General features: G+C 40.9%; 1 protein-coding gene and 1 long non-coding RNA gene across 20 annotated transcripts in view; one reads left to right on the forward strand and one right to left on the reverse strand.

The window, feature by feature from the left end:
• Positions 1-15,051, reverse strand: part of AFDN (afadin, adherens junction formation factor) — a 128,130-nt gene extending 113,079 nt beyond the window's left edge. For all 19 annotated transcript variants that reach the window (XR_006165571.1, XM_042795663.1, XM_042795656.1 and 16 more), the window contains exon 1: positions 14,493-15,051. Coding sequence is in view for 18 of the 19 variants with exons in the window: in XM_042795663.1 (XP_042651597.1) it covers positions 14,493-14,603 (111 nt within the window). In the remaining variant the exon portion in view is untranslated. The remainder of the gene's footprint in view (positions 1-14,492) is intronic.
• Positions 15,052-15,904: 853 nt separating this feature from the next.
• On the forward strand, positions 15,905-20,300 carry LOC116962627. Its single transcript, XR_004407680.2, has 3 exons — positions 15,905-15,975; positions 19,821-19,993; positions 20,154-20,300. It is a non-coding gene; the product is annotated as an uncharacterized LOC116962627 (long non-coding RNA).
• The last annotated feature ends 2,457 nt before the right edge of the window (positions 20,301-22,757 follow it).

Consider the following 22,757-nt stretch of genomic DNA (forward strand, 5'->3'; position numbering starts at 1 on the left):
ATTAACAACCAATAATCTCTCCCAGTGTGACGTCCATGCTGTCTACTGTTTTGTTTCTCTACTACAGAGGACAGTAAACTTTTCTAGGCTTATTTGAACAAAAATATTTTATTTGTGCAGAAATAAAAACAAACAAAACAAAACAAAAATACATGCACGTTTCATATATTCTTACTTAACACCATACTATCTGTGCTGTGTATTTTTTTATTATTATTCACAATTAGAAGCAAGCTCTCTTTGGATTAAGTACTTTAAGTTACTCATTCAAGATTATTTTTTTTTAAGTACTATTGCAAAGCATTTGGGGATTCTGAATTTCTTCTGTATGCACTATTCACTTTAAGAATGTTAATAAAACATATATATTCATCTTAACTAACAGTCTATAAGCTTCCCGGCAGTTTGAATACCAGAAAAAGTTACACACGTGGAAAAGAGAAATTATTCATCAAATTCAAAACTTAAGTTACCTATTTACTGCAATGAGACAGTCTCATGTTGATTTGATATTTAAGTACTTTTGAAACAACAAAAAAAATAAAAAACGAGTATTAAAATTATTCAAGTTTTCTATGAAGATACATAACCTAGTTCTCACTGTGTGCACGTAACAAACAGAGAAAAGGGGCATTCTCTGCTATACCATACAAGACAGCTTAAAATTTAAACTGGGGGTGGTGACGTATGACATCCTAAGCATAACTCCACCCCCTGCCCTAAATTTTATAAGGTGAAATCTTAAGTTAGCATGACCCAGCAAACAGCACGCTGCATATATGCATAAATATCGGGCTTCTCTTTCTGGCTGTGTAGTAACCAAGTTTACAACACAGTTTTTAACACACTACCTGGTGGATCTGCCTCTCTGTTTTCCCATCCCACTGTCCTGGAGACATTATAACAAAGTGAGAATGCTAGATGTGTTTTATACAAACAACAGACAGTTTAAGAAGAGACTACAACCACACACGAGTTAAACAAGATGATATTATTTAAACCATACTTAGTACCACCTTGCAGAAGCACTCTAGGCAAAAAGGAGAAAAAATATAATCTAGCAATATTGTTGGTTTCCAGACATTTCTGATTAGGCATTGCCTACTTTCAAGAATTAGACTCAAAATTGCTCATTACATAAAAAACATATATGGTATGTTCTACCAACAAAACTGGTTTAGATCTAGAGTCAATGTAAGGGAAAATTCAGACTACCATGTTATTTTGTACTGGCATACATAAACAAGAAAGCTCAGTAACACACACAGAAAAATGTCCACTTGTGTATAGCAAGTTAGCAACTTTTCCAAATGCAGTAAGCTTTAGCAAAACCTAAATTTCTAAAAATGTTTCTTCATTTGACATAGTTCACACATGTAAATACAGAAATAAATTTTTGAAATTAACTAAGCACCAATTAAAGCATTGTCAACATTTAATGACATTTAAGGCAGATGGACATTGAGGGTGGAGGATAAGGCAGAGAAAGGGCTGGCTAAAGTTTCTGAAAGCCATAGTAACTATCAACATACAGATTTAACCGCTATTATTCAGTACTTCTGGATCTTGTAAAAGTGGTAAGGACCAGCTCAAAGCAACTGCTAAACGTTAGCAGCAGAAAAACCCATCACTGCCTTTCCCTATCATCAACACCAGAGAGCTGGAAGACAATCACAGACAGTTCCACATTGCAGAAGACAACCACCATGATGGCAATCGGATGGAGGTGATGAGAGGAAGAGGGTCAACACTACCAGCTTTCTTTCTGTGTCTCAGAAGTGCTGAGAGGTGAGTGAAAGAAAGTGGCTGCAGAACAGAGTATGTACGTACACATGAAACTATTCATCCTCTTTTACAGCTGTTGAGGTGGAAAAGGCTTCAGATTACTTAAGAATCTATCAGCCATGCCAAAGAACAGTGCTCTTCAATATTTTACTTCAGAAATATGCTGGTATCTCACTTCGCTTGCAGACTTCTACTATCACTGAATGTCACGATATTACCTTGGAAGGAAGGGAGTTGGAACTAGGAAAAAGGCATGTGTATCAAGGATCAGAGCAATTGCCTTGGCCATTTTGCACCATAAAGAAACACTCTTTATCCTCAGGATTTCACTAAATTTAGCTCTACCTGCTGTGAGTACCATCCTAATTACCTCTGAGGTGGTTAGGAAGGAATTTTTCCCCTTGGTGCAAGATTCCCTTTTCAGCTACTGAGGAATTCAGTGCAAGGTTAATCCAGAAAACTGATTCTCTACCTAGCAGGTACCCAGAATAGATGGCACTCAAGCTGAAAGCATATTAGATGAATTCCTCTCCAAAATAAGGAAAATGTATCTATGGCTATAATAATACAGCAAGCAAGAAATAAACACCTTTTCTCCCCACTCCCTTAGAAGAAAACCCCACTGTCATAGCCACCATCAGCACAGGGACTAGCTATTTATAAAGAGGCCTAACTGCAACAATCCAGCTGTTCCAAACTCCACTTGGCATGTGCTAGAGGACTGGCTGATCAGTAACCTCATGGGAAGCTACTGACAAAGTTGGATAATCATAAAGTCATGCTCCCAGGGTCTTTCTGAAGCCTGTGTAGCAGGATGAACATATCTGAAGGCTGTTGTAATTGGCATTTTTCACCAGTTTAGAGCTGTGGATTTGAGGTTTTTAGGGCAGAGTGTGTGCAGATGAAATGTGGAAGAGAAGGATTCTATATAGGCAGGTTTATTGAGAGAGCTAGAGCAGTGCATTTATCATTACACACAAGGATATTTTTGAGCATCAATGCACACAAAGATACTCAAAGACCTGGAGACAAATGTAGAATACTGAAAATAAGACAGACACTTAAGGTAAGTGCCAAGTTTCAATAAATTTTTACAAACTTCAGACTACTGCTCCCAGAGTGTTGTATAATACTTTGCTTCAGTACATGACTGTTCCACATTGGTACAATGCTATCCAAGTTTTGTGCTGCCACTTGACACTTATCATTCAAGATGAATGAAGATTACTTTGAGAAGGCAAAGTTTTTAAATTTGACTAATCTCTCAAATTTGATGCACTGATTTTCTGAGCTCAAGCTTCATCTTAATGCAGGGCAAGAAAGCAAAGCGTGAAACAAAAGTATTCCATAGCTTCTAGTAGACTGTAAACTATTTTCAGCAACAAGAATTAGTAACTCCTTCAGAACTACTAATACTCAAGATACTGAGTCAGTATCAGATTGTTAAGAGATTTTCTTGATTACTACTTCAGAAAATTCTACTAGGATTTTCAACACTATAAAATTTGAACACTGTAAGGTCATCACAGATCCTACCTTACAGGCCAACTTTAGTCAAAAGCTACACAGACAAGTCAGAAATCAGAAGGTAACAGAAAAACAGATTTTTCACTGTAAATCCTGACAAAGGCTCTGGGATAGACACAATGCCTCTCTTCTTTCACATTTTTCCTATTAAATGTCCAGAACACCTGAGACAGACTGCAAACCTAGCTCATGTTTTGAGCACTTCTTGGGACTGTAATAATTTCACCACTTTGGGATGGTTAGGTCTTTAGATGCTTGTAAATGGCTTCAATGTCTATGCCAACAGTCAATGCATAAAATTACATCATTGTTCTCTTACAATTATTTTTTCTTTACGTATCAGTCCTTATCTGCCTAAAACCAGTTTGTTACAGGCATAATAGCTGAATTTATTGAAATAATCCCTGTTGCACTATGGCAACAGTCTTGTAATACTAGATACAATTTTAGTATTTCTGGAGACTTCATTGAAAGTATTCCAATGCATCTCTTTACACAAAACAAAGAAGGGCTTTGTTAAAGCATTTCACCAATTTTTGAAGTAGGAAACAGTTGTTTGGCCCTTTTATTTTAAAGGCTTCAACAAAGCTAAAGAATTAGATCGCAAAATGCAGTAATCTTAAGTAATGTCACTTTTGAGTTTCCTCACTACATAGCAAACACTAGACATAATAGGCAATCCACCAAAACTGATTAGAAGGATTGAGCAATGTTTTCATTAGTAAACACTGCCTTTCCATCACAATTTTCAAGTTGTTTTCCTTTTCCAGATATGAAACCAATCCATCCCGGTCTTTCAACAGACAGCATAAATATAGTGTTAAAGAACTCTGAAAACATCCATTCTGTCTACATTGAAAACAAGTAATATTCATGTTCAGTAAGGTTATCACTTTAAAAGGTAATAACTTACATGTTTCCTAATGAAACGCCCAGCATTCTACAAGAAGTATGCAATGCTTGGATATGATCCAAACACAGTAAATATTATTGAACTATATCTGAAAGGTGAATACAAGCCAGATTTCTCAACATAAGAGAAACTATATTATAAAGACCATTTTTTCAATGCAAAGCTTTCTAAAACACAACCTGTTACAATTTGGTACATAAACTTCTTCCTGTCCAGGAGGACACTGCATCACAGTCAGCATTGTCCTCATATTTTTTAAATTAAGAGCATGGAATAATTTTTTTTTACTAAAATTGAGAACAACAACAAAATGGTTAAAGGGTCCTTTTTAATTTCAAGATGATGTATTGCTCAAAGTAGAGCACCTTCTGGGAGAGCAGAGGGAAAGAGTCCTTTTCTTGTCATCGCTGGGGGAGGGTTTCTTTGTTGTTTGAACTCTTTTGCCCAACCATAGGCTATGCAACAGCCGCTAATCTTCATTAAGAAGGGGGATTCTGATCTTCCACTGGGTTTTGTGAGCAATACAATACATGTGTAAAAGCATGACACTGCAATTAAGTTGTGCATCTGCCTGTAAGAAAATACTCAAGTGTGGACTGACAAGACTCATCTGACAAAGTAATAAACAGCTCACAGGGTGCTTAAAAAAAAAAAAAAAATCTAGGAACTGAAACTTTAGTTCATAGATACTGCCATGGGCAACATACTTTGTTGGCCAAATAAATATTGTTGCCAGACAACTCATTCTTTCATTTTTGCTCCACTATAAAGGTGCTTTCACTACAGAATAGACCAGAAATTTGACCATGCCCTGGAACACAATTCACCAAGGGCAAGCCTTAAAAAAGTTCATCAAGAAACTGTCATCTAGTACTAGGTAGTAAGCTATTGTGAGAGCTTTCATATACAATGTATCAAAATAGCAATAAAAACAATGAACAAATAAAACAAAAAAACCCACCCTGGACTGTTTAATATACATCACTTTTGTTTCAGTCTGCCACCACTCTATAGCTACTAGTGCCGTATTACCCAAAACCTATTCTAGAATATTTACTCGGGAGTTGACCTGACATTAGGAGTCATATGCAAACATATACCCATCTTCCAATTACGTCACATACCAACAGGTTTTCTAATGTCCTTGAAAAGAACCACTATAGTAACTCTTAACTATTTTTTAAAGTCTAGTGTATCTTATCCTCTTGGAATACTTGAGTCAAATTAGAAATCCACTGATAATTGTTTATACCAACCAAACTTAAAACTTGCAAAGTTGACAATGTGCAATTTCTGCTCTTGATTGGAACAGATGACATGGCCAAACTTAGAGAAGAGAATGCACAATTTCATCGACACAATCACAAACTCTATTAACAGAGTCTTCTATTTAGATAATAAAATTCAAAGACAGATTAGAAATACGTGTATCTGAGTATTATTTACATTTCCTAGTGTTCCATTTGCACAACTATCACCACATATTGTAATCTTTTACATGACAACCCTAGTCCTAGAACTTTTTTCCAGTTCTTTCAGGATTAAAACTCCAAATATATTTCCAGAAATAATTAGTAATCTACACTAAAATTATTCAAGACAGACCAAGGCAATGAAGAGCCCTGTCCTGCTCCGTATGAAGAGAAATGAAGAAAGCAGTATCTAGACAGAGGGCTTATTCATAAGGAGATGAGAACGTAGGTGGTATCAGGGGAACAATTCCTGGGTAAGAAGACCTGAGCTAAAAGATCATCTGAAGAGTTGCTGAGCAAAACATCTAACTTACAGGTGAGCACCCAAGGAAAGAAAGCAGCTCTAGAAAATGTAATGAAAACATATATAACGTAAAAAATGTAATGTAACATATGACAACGCTAACCAGTTGATAACCTTGAGGCTAAAGCCTGTAACAGAAGTAGATGACCAATATCCTGAAGTATCACACAAAGTGGTTTTACCAAGTTATACACACCTAACAGGGAAAAAGAAAAAGTCACCTAGAATAAGAAGGTATCAGCAAAACAGGTGAGTACTGAGAAAAAAGACTCAATGAACACTGGACTTACGTCAAAGCAGATTTTTTTAGTGTTATATAGAACCAAACTAGACAAGAATGAAAGGCAGAATTGCAGTTTGGTGATTCAAGGCAACCAATCACATGGAAAACTTACCCTCCCACTGCAAAAAGTTATGTTACTACTATACACAGTTGTTCATTAAGCAGAAGCTCACAAGGTACAATATGGTCCAGCAGGATAGCTTGAATGTTACTGCTAGACCTGAAGTACTTCTCATCAACAGAGTTTTATCTCTGTTGTCTCCTGTTTTTGTCTTGGATTATCAAACTTCTAGACAGGGAGAATTAGAGAAAAGCAGTAAGTAATTTTTACCTGCAATTAAAGACTAAGGGTGGGAAGGAGGACTCTGCAGTGTTTAACTAGAATTATGTGCTAAGTCATGTATGAATCCAGAAGAACTATCTAATACCTAGTTTGGTTTATCCTAGAAACATTAATTGAAAGAAATAAAAAAAAAATAACTAAAGAATATTTCTAAGCCATTTAGTCGTAAAGATAAACCAAGACAGAAAAAGCTGGCTCTAATGCATACCTTGACCAGAGAAAACACTGAGCAACAATTTGGGAAATAAAAGATATAAACATCTGCTTTACAGACCCCACTGAATTGAATTTAGTACTGAAGTCCTAAAAAATACTGTTGCTACTGTAAATTTTAGCCTCAATTTTCACATTCCTGACTGCTTAGCAAATAATAAAAATGAAAGAAACATCTCAATGAAAATCAGTAATGTTTGCATTTCCTTCCCTGAAACCAAGAGAGAAGCATCAAAGCAGGTAAGGAAATGAACAAGCAGAGAGAAAAGAGAGCAAAGAAAACCCAACGAATTAGAAAAACACAATGGTCCTGGAGCATTTTCACTTTTAATGATCTTGATTTCAGCCAGAAAGAGAAATGCACTGTATTTTTACACAAATCTTAAAAAATTTCCAGGGAGATGTGTGTTCAACATTATTTATTTCCAATCTTGATGTAGAAAACTAGCTTGCAGAAATCCCACACTGGTTGTTTATATGGCAGTTCTTAACTCTGCTAAGAGCTAGATCTAATGCAATATGTTGCCCACTTATCTTCATCTCAACTACTTAAAACATAATTAATGTGAATACATTGCTTAACAGTTACTGAAATCATTCATATGTCAGGATTTTATATCCAGTTTAAATAAAAAAAAAAAAAACAACCAAAAAACAACTATGCTTCTAAAATGTTATTGCATTTAACTGCTAGCAGCTGATTTTTTTAAGGTAAAAAATAATGTTGCAAGGAGAAAAGATCTCCAAAATCAACAAAACCTGAATGGCAGAAATTAACAGGCTCTAGTCTTTTCATTTTGCTAGAATTTTTTCCATTTTTTCAATTTTTCACTCAATTTCTTTTTTCATTTTGCTAAAAGCAAAATCCGATACATCTCTACTTACTGAAATGAGCTCCACCTCAAAATATATTTTATATGCAAATATTTTTCCTAGACAAAAATCTTCAAAACATCAATAATTACCTAAGTAGCCCTCTACTCATATATACTTCAGAAGAGGCTTCCATTAGCATGAAGTTCATTTTGAAAGACAGAGGAAATACTCCATCACTTACCTGGAATATGTGCTAAATTTAAACTTCAGTTAAGTTTATCCTAACATTTGGTGTATTCCTTCACACTGTGATTTTCAATTCCACCTTCATCAGAACCACTGGTCAAAACCAGAACTTATTCTTTATGCAACACTGAATTTTGTCTAGCCACTATCTATTTCCCTCCATTTGTAACAAAGCAACTTTTCAAACACACATTGACACAAAGATAAACTCAGAGTGGTTTCTTATGTTCTACAACCTTATCACAAACAATAACTCTTCTAAATTTTTAACACTTTCAGCTAAGTTTTAATTTTTCTTACCCTGTTTAAATGACTATTTCTTATGGACAGAAGCAAAATTTTATTAATTATAAAGCAAGCTTTTCCTCAAAAATAATAAAAATCTGTTTCTTTAAACCTTTTTGAAAGAGAAATAGTTTTGTCAGAAAAAAACACGCTTGTGAAAACAAAGCAAATCGCTAACATGTCCAGAGGACTAGGGTTTTTTTCAGCTGAAAAATAATGCTTGTCAATGGCATTTTAGGCAGGGAACAGATTCACGCATCAGGAGGGAATTCTTAAAGCCAGTATGTGTGAATTGTATGGACCTAATTAGCCACTAACTCAAGAATTAATTTACATAAAGAATATTAAAAGCACAGCATAAAGCTTCTTCCTAAAAATATTTTCACACCATTACATTGTCTGAATTGAGATTCTGACCACAATCTACAAAGTTTTTATCGCTCTCTAGGTAATAGCGATTACATTTCATTTGTAAAGACAGACTATTCACTTTTATTCAGTTAAAGGAAAACTGGTCTCCAAATAGTCCTTTTGATGCAAATGAGCAGACCTGTGTCCGTGACTTCTTTTCTCCAGCCATTTCAATGCAGAACTAGAACTCAGACTCAGTGTTTTTACCTCCTCTTCAACTGTGCCTGTTTGGTGCTAGTAATTATTGGAAAATATTCTACTCACTAAGAAGTGCAGGCACCAGACCTTGAAGATTACAAGACACCTTTCCAGACTGTCTAAATATTGGCTTAAACATTTGTTGCAAGGAGAATTTATTTTCGCTATCATGGGTTTGGAACGCTTAAAAAGACTATTTTCAGATATTTCATCAGTTTCTTGATATCTATATGGTTTGTGGAGCTGCACTAGTTAAAACTAGTGAAAGATGTAGACGCCAATGTGTGAAGAAAGCATGAGCATTTACACCATTTATATGATGTTTCCCTATCTCTAGACTTGTACTTCCACTAGAAGCTTCACCTGTAGTGCAACAGGCAGTCACTGATAGTCCCCATCTTAAAACACGGGTTCTTTTAAAGTCTCAGAGCCAGATTTTTAAAAGCCTCTAAGTGAGCAACTGTTCAGATAGGTTTGAAACCCAATGTAGAGTACCAAAAGATTCCTAATTCTTACTGCTCTAACTAGATGTAAATAATGAACTTGCAGAACTACTTGGAAAATACAATAAACTTATGTCATGTATCAGTCTTCGCTGTGATCCTTAATGAACCAGAATCAGATCTGAACCCAAAGAATAAAGACAAAAATTGCATCAACTTTAAAACAGCTCGTCATCCAGTGTATTGTGTAACATTTTCCATTAACAGATTGATTATTTGTATTTAAAGCCAGTGAAAAGAATTTAAAGCATACTGACTACACCAAATATATGTAATATCAGAACAGGTAGAAGCCAATATACAAAACCAACAAAAAAAAAAAAAAAACAAAAAAAAAAAACACACCCTTGTTCTGAAGTAATTCCTACTACCTTGCTGCAAAGCCTACAAAAGTGACTTTTGGACAAAAAAAAAAAAAATTAAAAATCTTCAAATAGACATCAAGACTTCCAAATTCCTCTTTTTTTTTTTTTTTAAGCTATGGCCATTTAAAAGTTAAATACTCTATTACTAGTTATTCTTAACACAAAGCATGCCATTTCTCCAAGCTTTTTGACTAGACCTTTCTACTTTTGTCACCACATAGGTATATTAGATCAGTTTAGAACAGCTTTCTCATCAGAAAACAAAACTAAAACAGATGTTTCCAACAACAATCCCAGAGCGCTTGTGCAACTACCAAAAAACCCCCACCTGTTCTAAAAAGTGTCTTTCTCAAAAAATTAAATGTAATGCACATTCCTAGCCCACAAACCATGTTCAGAAAAACACAGCGCTTCTCTTCCTGTCATATACAATTACCAAAGCCTACATTAAAAATGAAACCTTATTTTGCCATCAAGATGAACAATAATTATAACACCTAGTTCACCTATGGCATCTTAAAGCAGCAAATCTTAAATGCTTTCAGGAGAATTTATATTTATTCTATCCAACAGTAGTAAGTGCACTGGCCTACAGTGCTTTTACAATCTTTGCTCTCCTCCAAAACATCCATATGCAGTTATTTTATATAATCAATCACTTCATTCCAGTAAGCACTTGGGAGAGGGAGCAATGTGAAAGTGTATAAATGCAAATAATTTCTTATCTACAAGCTTCTGAACAACTCCACGTACTTGTTACCAAATCATTAATTCCTTTCTGAAAACTTGGGTACTATAATCACCCAAGATTTAAATCAAGATCAAAACACAATTTTTTTTCCTACTGCAAAACGTCTTAAGTCTTTTTATCATATTTCTGTTCTTGGTCAAAAAAAGGAGGGGGGGAAAAAAAAAAAAAAATCAAGAGCAAGCCAGATATTAAAGCATCCAAAAACCTGGTAATACATGGAAGAAAGGCAGGGAGAAAGTGGAACAGAAAGGGGAAACAGATTTAAAGGGTTAATATACTGTTTAATTTTGAATCTCACTGTTGATTTATCTACAAACAAAAATATGATTCAACCCACATTTCCCCAAAATGTTCTGTATCTTCTTTAGACTTGCCAAAGTGAGTACCTGCCTCATCATTTGAAGTAGATACAGTAATAAATTAGTACAAGCATTACAGAGTTATTTAGCAAGGGTCTGTACCTAGAGCCACTCCTAACACCATTACAGTCTAACTAGTATTAAATAAAACTTTAAAAAACAGGTTTGGGTTTGTTCATTTATAAGCTTCTCAAGCCACAGAGCTTCTCTCAGCTATTTACTGAATAAAATTTAAAAAATAAAAATCTTCAAAATTAAAATAATGCAAACTTAACAGATTTCTCATAATAGCAACCAGTGTTAAAATAGGTAATACCTAACAAAGTTAAAATTACCACCTTCCTCTCAAGCACAAGCCCACAAGTGAAAGAGTAAGTAGTAACTTTCACTCCCAAGAAGTCTTCAATCTTCTTCACATGGAATATAGACAGAGGAATACCCAACTTTGATCATGGAACAGAAAGTTCCTTTCATCTTTGTTCTGCTGGGGGAAAGTCACACTGGATGGCTTAGTTAACTGTTCATAACAGAACAAGTTAGGAAAAAGTAACAGAACTCTATAATATACTCTACTCAAGGCTCTTGCTTTTCAGTATCTTACAAGCAACATACTCTAAGAAATAATTTGTGCCTAACACTCGAAAGAGGCAGGTAGACATGTGGATCTCTAATCCCTTAGGACCACTCTACACCATAAAGTACTAACAGGAATTCAAATAGATACATTTCATGAAGCAATTCTCTGAAAAAAACCCACACATTTAAACTGCTTTCAAAATCCTACTAAATACATTCAAAACCAAGTCACATTTTACACTGCCCATTACATTAAAGTGATGAGAACTCAATGGACTTATAGCAATTGTGTCTCTCCAAAGAATGAGACCTTTCAAGCCAACACGAAGTCACATACAAACACCTTTCACTGTCACTGCCTAAGCTATCCTGTCAAAATTCTAGTCAGTTTACACTAGATTTCACTCTTCCTTTTATTTTCTGAATATATGAATCTCCCTGAAACCCTACTATTAAGGAAATGATTGGCTCCTCGGGAAAATCTCACTCTCGCTTTACAGGAAACTTACAAGACAAGTCACTTAAACCAGATTGTTTACACTGAAGAAATAAACGCTTGGAGTGCCACCATAAGGCATCAAGTCTCAATATTCTAAACATGATCTATAGTACCAGAAGCTCCTGGGTGACAGTTTGCACCATGGGCACGTGCTAACTGCAAAGGTAACCCAGAAGGCCCATAACGGTGTGCAAATAGTTTAAAAAGATCCAGTCTGACCCAGCTCAGGCACACCCAACCAGAAGTCATAGCCAGGTTACTGCATCTTCAGAGTCGCCACGCTCGCTGCAGCCCCTACAATAAGCAAGACATGCCTTACAGTCAAGCTGTGCCTGGAAAAGCGGGGAAAACAACAGAGGATTGTCAGCTCTCTGCCTAGTAAAAGGGCTTTCATTTAATGATAAATAGCACCCATGTGAATCACACCATCATCTCCGTTGAAAATACCGCCAAATTTAGGTCATCTTAGGGTAACGGTGAAAAAAATGCAAACATCTGTATTTGTAATTACCTGGAAGGACATTGAGCTTTACCTATAAAACTGTTACCTACTGCCAGTTTGTTTTAAATGCACCTGCAGTCTTATCAAACATTTTTAGAACTAGTTGTCTAAAAATCTTAGCCAAAGAGATATGTATGTACTTGATTTTCACTATCAATACTTCAACTGAAATAAATGATATCATTGACAGTGGTAAGTATGCTCCTATACAGGTTCAGAGGCTTAACTGAAGAAATGTGGAGCTAACCCAAGTAAAATTATTATTTCTTTTCCTAATAACTATAATGAAGCTGACAGCTTATGTGGAAAGTCTAGTTAATTATGATAAACAGGTAAAGCTGATCTAAAAAGTAGTACAATTTTTTAAACTACTAACAAAACTACAGAAACATAATCTGCCATAAACACAAAGAAAACGAGTAGCAGTTAGAATGTATTGGGAATTGACAAATGCATTAATCAGACAGAAAATAAACCACAGACAGTTAGCAGTCAACATGCAATTCCAGAAAGACTGTGCTACATTGTCGGACACAATCGCAAAGGCTCCTTCATGCCAGCATCAGCCCACTTCTTTGAACAAGCAACTGTCAACCAACAGTGGTATTGTTAAAACCTAAGCAATACGAGCAAGGAGCTCTAATTATGGTAAATACTGCAAGATGTAGGAAATAATCACTGAAAGCTCTCCTCTTGCTGTTCAAGAAACAGTTTGCAACGAGCAGAACTGAAAATACCCAACGCAATTCTTTTCAAGCTATCACAGACTTCATAATTTTAGAAATGCTTTTAAGACTTTTTTGCGGCTACGCTAGCAGCCAGCACTTGGGTGCAGAAACTGGAGCAAGCTCCCAAGACCAAGCCAACGTGATTTCTCAGAGGCTTCTGTTAATAAACAGCCAGGACGAGGGCCAGGCCAAGAGCAAGTGTGAATTTCCTCCTTTTCCCCGGGAACACGCACATAATCGGCCTCCACCCTCGGAGCGGGGAGCTCGCTGTCACACACAAACAGGGCTGTAACCTGCCTCCCCAGTCCCCCCCCCCCGCTGCTTTCAAACCAGATGCACAGCACTAACCAGCCAAAGGGAACATGACGAGGGGTAGTGGCAGGGTGTGGTTTGACTATTATTAAAAAAAAAAAAAAAAAAAAAAGTAAAACCCAGCCTCTCTTGGCCGTCAGAAACAACCATTTCATTAGGAAGAAATTACCCGCTGTGTTTTTCCGGTACAACATGTGAACTCAGGATTAGGAACCTTCTCCTGGTTCTGACTACACCGAGGGCTGGCAGCCGTCACCCGCGGCGAGCCGAAGCGCCGCCCGCCCGCCACGCCGCGGGAAGCTGCCCCGGAGCCCGCACCGACCGGCGGCCCGGGCAGCCGCCGAGCTACCGCAGGCTGCCCGGTGAGAGACGCCTTCCGCACAAAGCTGAATATTTAAAGGAACAAAAAAAACAAAAAAAAAAACAAAAAAAAAAGGGCAAGCAACAACAACAAAAAGCCCACCAGCAGGCTTTTCAGTCCACCTCTCCCACCAGCAGCCTGTCGGCTGTGTTGAAGTCACAGGCAAACAAAAAAAAAAAAAAAAAAAAAAAAAAAGCAGCCCGCAGAGGTAGACCGTGCCGGGGTCGGGGGGGTTAGCCTCTGTATTACCGCCCCTGCCCGCCCCCTTTCGCCACCTCCAGCTCCCAGGAGGTTTCCTGCCCCGGAGCCGCCTGTCCCGCAGGGTCGGGCCGGCATGTGCCTGCGGGAGGGGAGGGCGGAGGGGAGGGCTCCGGTCCTGCGCTCCCTTTCTGTCCCCAGCGGCTGCAACCTGCCTTCGCCCGAGCCGCTCCGGGCACGGCGAGGGGGCCCGGCGCTCGCTGCCCGGCCCTCCCCGCCGAGGAGCGGAGCCTCCTGCCCGAGCTGAGGCCACGAGTTAACGGAGAGCGGCGGGGGGGGGGGGGAGGGCTGCGCCCGGGTCCCCGGGCCGGGGGGCGGCGGGGGGAGCTCGGCTGACCGCGGGCCGCGAGGCGGAGCCGGGCGCGGCCTGGCCCGGGAGCGGTGTCTCACCTCCCGGGCGGGCCGGGGGGGTGGCGGGGCGGGCCGGGCCGCGGCCGGCATGGAGGGGGTGGGGAGAGGCGGGCAGCGGCGGGGTCGCTCACCTCGGTGGGGTCGCTGATCTCGAACAGGTCCAGCCGGTTCGCGTTCCAGTGGTTGATTATGTCGGCGAGTTTGCGCCGCTCCTCCTCCCGGCTGCCGCCGCCGCCCGACATCCTCGCCGAAGCCGCCGCCGGGGAGCCGAGCCGAGCCGGGGCCGGGGCCGGGCCCTCTCCGCCGAGCCCCGGCGAGGGGCGGAGGCGGGGACGGAGCGGGGGGTCCCTCAGTCCCGGCTGGGGAGGGGAGGGGCCGGCTCTCCCTTCGGCCGCTGCCGGCACGGGCGCTGCGGAAACGCCCCGGGATCGCGCCGCCGATAGCGATCGGCCCCGGAGGACAGCGGGGAAGGAGAGAAAGAGAAGGAGGGAGGGGCGGGGAGAAGGAGGAGGAGGAGGAGGAGGAAGAAGGATGCCCCGAGTCGGCGGCGGCCGCCGTGTCTCCCGGCTCGGCAGCGTCTGTCCGCGCTCGCCCGCCCCGAGCGGAGCCGCCGCTGCCGCCTTTCTCCGCCCCGGTATCGCCCTCCCCTCGCTCGCTCGCTCCCTCACACACCGTCCCGTGCGCGCCCCCGTCCGCCCGCCTTCTCTCGCGGCGCGCGCGCGCCAACGCGCGCTCCCGCCGGCAGCGGCCGCGCGCCTCCCCCCGCCGCGGGGAGGGGGCCGGGGCGCGGCCAGGTGCGGGGGGAGGGGCGGCGGCCGGTGGCGCGGCGGGAGGCGGGCACGGAAAAGGGGGGGGGGGGGGGGGATGTTACCGACAGCCCCGGCCGCAGCGCGGGGCCCGCGGTCGGGCGCTCGCAGGCAACAAAGGGCCCGGGCCGCCGCGGGAACAAAGACCCTGCGGCGGAGGCTGGCGCGGCCCCGGCGTGGCCTCTCCGCGCCGCGGCGGGCGCGTCCCCGCTTCCCGGCCCGCCCGCGGGCAGAGGTCGGGGCCCGGCGGGCGCCCTGCGGCCTCCGGCCCCTCGCCCGGCCTTCCCGGGCCGCGGCTTTGCCCCGCGCGGGGAGGGCGGGAACGCGCCGCTGCTCCCCCCCCCCCCGCCGCGTAACGTTGGTGGGGTGTTTGTGAGGCGCTCTGTGGAAGGAATTGTCCAAAAAGACTGTACTGACAGAAACGTGCGCGGCTCGAGATGAACCTGAGGGGAGGTTAAAGCATCTGATACGTTTTAATGGGTTTTGGATATATAATTTGTGTGTGTCAGTTGTCTGTAAGAGGCATCGCCCATTGTGTAGGCTCTGGAATCCAGTACAGCTCCGGGGATTTGGCTTTGTTTTTTAACCCACTGATGTAAGTAATGCATCCTGATACCCCAGCAGTCATATTTGTTTTGCATTGGGCATCCTCTGAAATTTATTCCTTGAACAATCGTACCTGAACTCAGTTGCCCGAGTGTGTGTCTTTTTTTTTGTTTTCTCCAGGTGGTTAAAAAGGGGGAAATACTGTTTCTTTTTACAGTACCTGGCAAAGTGTTTCACGTTCCTCTTTGCTGAGAGAGTTCCGGTGAGTGGGTTTTGCTGATGAAGTTTTGCTTGGCTGGGTTATTTGAAGAAGGAGATTCCTCAGAGGCCTTGTCTACATTAAGCAATTAAATTATTGTTTTTATCCAACAGTATAGCTCCTGTATAAGTACCAGAAGTTCTGGTTTTACAGGTGGAGGTCAGTTATACTTTTGCCCTACATCTGTAACTGTGCCATATTAGAGTTTTACAGTTCCTAGGACGGAATAGATACTATTTCTCAGGTCCCAAACTCTGAGAGGTATTGAGAGCCCTTGGAGAACTTGGAGGGGGGACAAAGCCTCAAGTTCTTGTAATACTATCATCATAAAACTATACTATATTCCTTTTAGAAGAAGGAGGAACAGACAAACAAATGCAACTCTTCTCACATAAAAGGAACAAAAAAAAATTATCATGGATTTTTTTTTTTCCATATCCAGAAAGGGTGTGCTACCAGATAACTTTGGATGTTCTGACAGTGCCTGCAAAGATCAAGAAACAGTGTAAAATCTGTGCTGCGGTAGTCCGCAACCCAAGCAGGTATCTGCCTGCTCTGTGACAAATGACATTTGCAGAGTGGTGTGCTGATCTGGATATTGGTGAAATGGGATTGTTCAACACACAGGATGAGAAACACTGGCAGTATTACTTCAGGATCAGGATGGAGACATTTAGGTACAGGGTGTGCATAGATCACCATTTTGGTATTACAAGTTACGTAGATAAAATTGTTTTTCCTGGGGAAAAGAGGCAGTTGCTCTGGGAAAACTGGCAACTGAAAGTAGTTGATTTAGTATTGCTGGCATGTCTAGGTTTTCAAATGCCAAGGAGCACCAGGAATAAAATTATCACCGTGCTGGACCCATGTGGTGTGTATAATCATCTGTGAATTTATTTTATTCTATTTTAACTGCAGCTAGTCTGCATTTCTAAACCATAGCTAGACTCTGGCCTGGATACAAACAAATCCTTCAAACCGAGCAGAATTGTTAGCTGGCTAATAATGTTTAGATGTCATTTCTCAGAAATCCCAAGTCACTACCATGTATTTCTGCAGTGGCAGGAGCAATGGAAGTGCTACTGATGGTCAGATACCAGCAGCAACCGTGCTGCTGATTAGCTCTGCTCTGAGCTGGACAGTGCTGAAGGAGTGTTGAAAGAAACCAGGCCCGCTTGTACCTGCAGAACAAGTTGTCATCAACAAGCAAATGGCAGCAGCTTTAGTACAGCATCAGGGTTTAAGAAAAATCGTAATGTAGACGAGAATTTAGCTGTCTGAGTGAACCAGCTGGACAGTGTCCGTATGGAGATAGTACTGTGGGAGATAAAGCATAAGCCCTGATCTCCTTGGACAGGTTGGTGTGCAGAGAGCTAAAGCATGAAGTTACAGTGTACCATCTAGTTTACAGTGGAAAGTGTGTGCTGCTTCACTTTCAAGCCCTGTTTTTTTTTCATAGGGCTATTGCAATGAGAAGTAAAACAGCTGCTGTGAAACCTAGCAAATGACATGATTCCTGTAAACAGTTGTAAAAAAAAAAAAAATTCAGATACATTTATGAATGGAAAGCATTATATACATAAAATACATTATCAACAGGATTGTGTGTTTGAGCTATCATCAAGGCATCTGCCGTTTAAGGTATTGCGTAACATTATTTGAAACCATTAAGTTAAATTTTCCCCCATATTCTTTCTGAGATTTTTATCATTTGCATAGTGAGAAGGCAGAATCCTATATGAGGAGTTCCCAATTCAGCCCAGCATTCCTGTAGTCCCACTGAAGCCAGTGGCAGAGTTAGATTTAACTCTATAAATGATCCCATACTTGATAAGAAATAATAGGGTAAAAGAAGAAAAAGAACGGGGAACAAAAACTCAAAAACTGCCTTCCTTGCAAGTGATAATGAAACATGTTTTTTACTTCTCTCCTTACTGAAGAATGTTCTTTTTTTTTTTTTTTTTTTTAAGGTGCTTAAGATAACTAAGCTACCATACGCCATTATTGTGATTGTTTGTTCAGCACTCAAAGTATAATATGCATTTTGCAGAACAAATAAGATAAATGCCCTTCCCCGTAGAGCTTGCAAGCTAGATTTTGTCACAGGTGAGAGCAACAACTGGAAGAGAGATCCATAAAGAAGAAACAGATATACATGGAGGCCTTTGCCATCCTCCCCATTCCCCAGGACGTCAAGAATTGCGGTGCCCATGTGGTTACCTGCTGCAAGGGGGTCGTGGCTGTGCAGCTTCTCTCGTTAATCATACTGGCGTACATCTGTCCCTGGGGGATCTGATGGTTATAAGCAACAACAGCATACAGGATCCCTTTATTTCTGCTCCTTGGTTAGTGCAGTTCATGCAAATAGTCCTCTTGTGCAGAGAAGGTTTGCGTGAAGTTAGGGTTGTGCTCTGCTGGTCTCCTGGCCGCTCGCCAGCTGCCCATATGGTTGCCAGAATGCAGCAATAATTTTCTGAGGCAGCATGCATCTGATGTATAGTGCCATGCTGTATAAATCAGCATGCTGTTGGAAGTTATAAATTCATAGATAAGGCTGAAATTTATTAATAAAGTAACCCTTCTCATGGCTTCCCCAGTGTGCACGTGTTTCTAGAGCAGGAGTATCGGAGCTGTAATTTTGCATAACGCAATGCAAAAGCTTATGTAGAGCAACATTAACTTTGCAAACCTGGGTCATCAAACTGCAGTCCTTACATGGACACACCCACTGAGGTAGATAAATTAGACAAAATAAGGATTGCAGCTTTGGACACTATAAACACACATGAGTCAGGGAGGGAAAAGTAATTTTTCATTGCACCATTATCTTACCCGCATGAATTGCACACGCCGTGTACATCAAAGTATCAATTTCATAGCCTAATTGGTAAACATAGTATATAGAGGCTACATCGCAAATTCATGCTGCATGAAAAATCTTTACTGTATCTTTATATCCCACTTCTCTTACTGTATGAATATAGGAGTTTAAATTTAATAACCTTGACCTCTTTAAAATAAAAGGTGGGGGGGGGAGGAGTAGGACAGAAAACAGGGCAAGTGTGTCGAGTTATGTAATTGGTTTTTAGAAATCTTAAGGTTTTCATTTCAATTATCCTTGCTCTGTTTTTAGGGAGAGGGAAGCACAAAGCTGTATAAATGGTAGCGCTCTCAATAAATGTATCTTTTAGTTTCTATATGGATGAATTGCAAAAACTGTCAAGAAATTTCCCGTGAGGAAGTTGCTTAATTTTTATTATGTATAGAAGGTCTTTCCAAGTAATTTATTGGTAAAAGTTTGTTGGGTAAGGACCCCTTGAGTTATATTTGTACTAATAAAACAGTGTAAGGAACTTTCTCTAGCCTTCCAGCCGACTGACCTAGCCTGGCCACCTCTATGGTTTTAAATTGTTTTATCTCTAAAACGGGGTGGCTGAATGCAGGTTGCCTGCTGGAATGGCCGCTGGCACATGCTGACTCCTAGTCTGTGCCCAGGAGTTGTCTGTGAGCTATCCAGTTCATAGCCAGACCACGCTAACAATTTACCTCACAGATGGTTGGACACAAAGGAGTGGATCTGGATGCTGAAATGGTCCAGTGGACCGTTTAGCAGTGGAGAAGGAGCCTGGAAGCTCTTTTTGCACAGCTGGCTTCAAGGTAGGGTCCTCTGCCCGGTCAGGGTGCTCAGGCATACCTGCGTTTGTAGGTTCAGAGCACACGCAGCCTCCTTCCTGTCTTTACTGAATTGTGCTCTTTGATCCACGTTCAACAAGGTGGATGAGAGTTTGACTGTCCTGCGACATGTGAGTATTTGTGTTGACTTCAGCAAGATGTGTATTTGTTTTCAGGTGAACAGCTCCTGGAAATCAGAAGCACATGGGAAGAGGGTCACGTCCCAGTGAGAGGTTTGCAGTCAGTGTCAGCTTAATACTGGAATCCTGCTGGATTCGTCCTCAGATGAATACTGAGTGCTTTTCTGGAAAACGCTTCTCATCCAGGGAATGCTGTTCTCATTGTAGAGGTATTGAGGAGAAATTTAATGGCTGCGATATACATTAGATTATCAGATGATCTCTCCTGGCCTTATCCCATATAATTTAAAATGCAATCAGTTAAAACAAAGTTCAGAGCTGCTGCATGTACCGCAAAAGCTTTCTGATGGTTTTTATTTTTAATCACAGATCTCTAAGGTATTTTCTCCCAAACTGCTGTGTTATGAAAGAAGATGAGAAATTGGCCGAACATAAGCAGGGAAAGAAAGAAATGAAGTCAATGTAAACTTGTCAGGTGGACAGTGTAAATAAACTGACATCACCTGTCTCCAGAAACCTCTTTGTCATATACAGTGTTATTTGTGAAAATGGTAAAGATGCTTGCATAAAAGTTATCTATTTCTTTTAAGCTGAGTGTAGCTTTCCAATCAGTGGTCCAAACTAGGCTATTAGCTACAACAATGTGTAATCATTTCAAGGCTCTTTGAGCAAGATGTAGTGGGTGTTTGGTCTTGTAATTAACCTACTGCCATTGGCCACACATTCTCTCCACCCTGTAATTACTTGACTAAAAAAATAACACCATTCAAAGCATACATTGTATAGAAAATGAAAAGGGCATTCATTTTCATCTGTTTTCACACTCACACAATGACTATAACTTGTACATACATTTCAGATGAGCAGAAGTTGTTTGGCTGCATCTGAGCAGTTTTTCTTAGAAAAGTTTGATTTGGAAGCAAACTGGGTCAGCATGCCATTGGCTTTTTGGTTTTATTTCACGTTTTTAGAACCAATCCAAAAGTACTGAAAGGACTTTCACTTAAAAATATCTTACCACTGAGCTAAGAACGTAATGGATATTCAATTATTTGCTCCAACAGTTGCTGTTCTTTTAAATCATATAACATGCGTTAGTGCTGTGTGTGGAGAGTTTTAGCCTCAAAAACAAATACTTCGGGAAGCTTGTAAGTGGAAACATTGGTATAAACCTGTGAAATGAAAGTGCCTGCTCAGCAAAAAAAGGCCAATCCTTCCCTCAACAATTTTTCCTTACTAATGCTTCTGCATTCTTGAGGTCTTTGTCCAGAACAAGTGTGGAATAGAAGTGGAGTTTGTATGTACAAATGTAAAGCAACTGAAAGCACCAGGGAACTCTATAGAAACCTGCAGTGGGTTTTCTTTTATCTAACCTGAATTGTCAGAAAGTTAGACCAAGAGGATGAGTGTAGACTCCTTCTATAGATAGTGGGGAGAAGCAGCCGTTTCCAGAACACAGTTGACACCTATCTTGTGGGAGGATTCAACCCTAACTTTTAGATGGCTATGGAGAAGTGAGATGAATTCTTCCTTGAGAGTAATGCTGCCATCCCACAGCTTCTTCAAAGCTTCAGTCTTTTGGTTGTGTCATAGGCTTCACTTCCAAGCCCATTATTGCTTCAGCCAATTATGCCATTTTTGTATCAGGAGTGATGGAGCTGTATTGGTCATCTCATTTATGCAAAGACAAGGAGTCCCTTTACCTGCCTTAAACCACATGCATCAAACTCAATGAAGGACCTGTTTTTCAGTTTATGGGTGTCACAGCTCAGTCCTGCCCAACTGGGTAAAGAAGGGAATAGCTTCAGGGGGGGTATATTAGGGAGTATACTTACATTGCAGAACATGAAATAGAGATACATGGGCTACGTTTAAAAGAGCCTCCTTTTCAGCTGGCTAAACTTGTCCATGTGAAATTCTCTCCTGCCTCATCATTTGGAGAGCTAGCTGGGATGTCTGTGCTCAACACTGCATCTGTCAGCACAGGAATACTCAATAATTACACTTAGAAATAACTGAGCCCTGACTCTTCTCTGCAAGACCAACCTTTAATACCAGGTTGTGTATTTTTTCCTCAAACACCCTCACCTTTCATCCCATGCCACTCCTTGATTGCGGGAAGACACCTAGCCAAAATCACAAAGGTACTTCCTTCATATCCTTCTGAATTCACTACAGTCATGAAGCTTGTGAACTACTAACCTATGGATAAGGCGTTTGGTGTACTCTGACCTCTGCTTGTTATGCTAGTCATGAGCCTTACATGTTACTGTGTTTTCTGCATCATTCCCTTTTCTGTCTGGTCAGTATATTCCTTTCCTCCTTACTGTGTTTCAGTATGTGCTGGGATTTGCATATTTAGGGCAGGGACCAGCTTCTTGTGTATGTGTGCATCAGTTAGCACAGCTCAGAACGGTAGGGGCAAGATGCATCACCACATGATAAATATTAAAGCTCACTGGAAAGCTAGTGTGCCCACCAGACCCTAGTACAATAATCATGAGCATTTTGTATCCTTGGCTCCTTCTCCCATGAGTGCAATTTTGCACAACAGCAGGGAATAGAAGAACCAGACCATCTCCTGGCAGTATGGGCAGGCTGACACAATGGCAGCGAGAGCTTGGTTGTTAATGACCCTGTCATGCACAGCATACAGCCTGATAGGTAATTTAAGAAATGTGTAATGAGTGTCCTTAATGTTACCTAGCAAGGCACTGTGGAATCTGTTTAAGCAAATCCTAAAGATGACATACTCTATTTTGTAAGCACCTTTAGGGTCAAAATCTCCCCGACAAACTTTCCCATACGCAGTTTTTCTAGGTGCAAAATTTGTCCTTACATTGTTTTCACATTGTAAAAGTGCATTCAGATGTTACCAAACAAAAAGCCAAACCACAGACAGTTTGGGACTAGATCTGACATAAACAAGGTACAGTTTCCGAGGCATCTATCCAAAGGAAAGTTATCCAGATC

This window comes from Tyto alba, unplaced genomic scaffold, assembly GCF_018691265.1.
Source record: "Tyto alba isolate M040663 unplaced genomic scaffold, T.alba_DEE_v4.0 Super-Scaffold_22, whole genome shotgun sequence".
Lineage (NCBI taxonomy): Eukaryota > Metazoa > Chordata > Aves > Strigiformes > Tytonidae > Tyto > Tyto alba.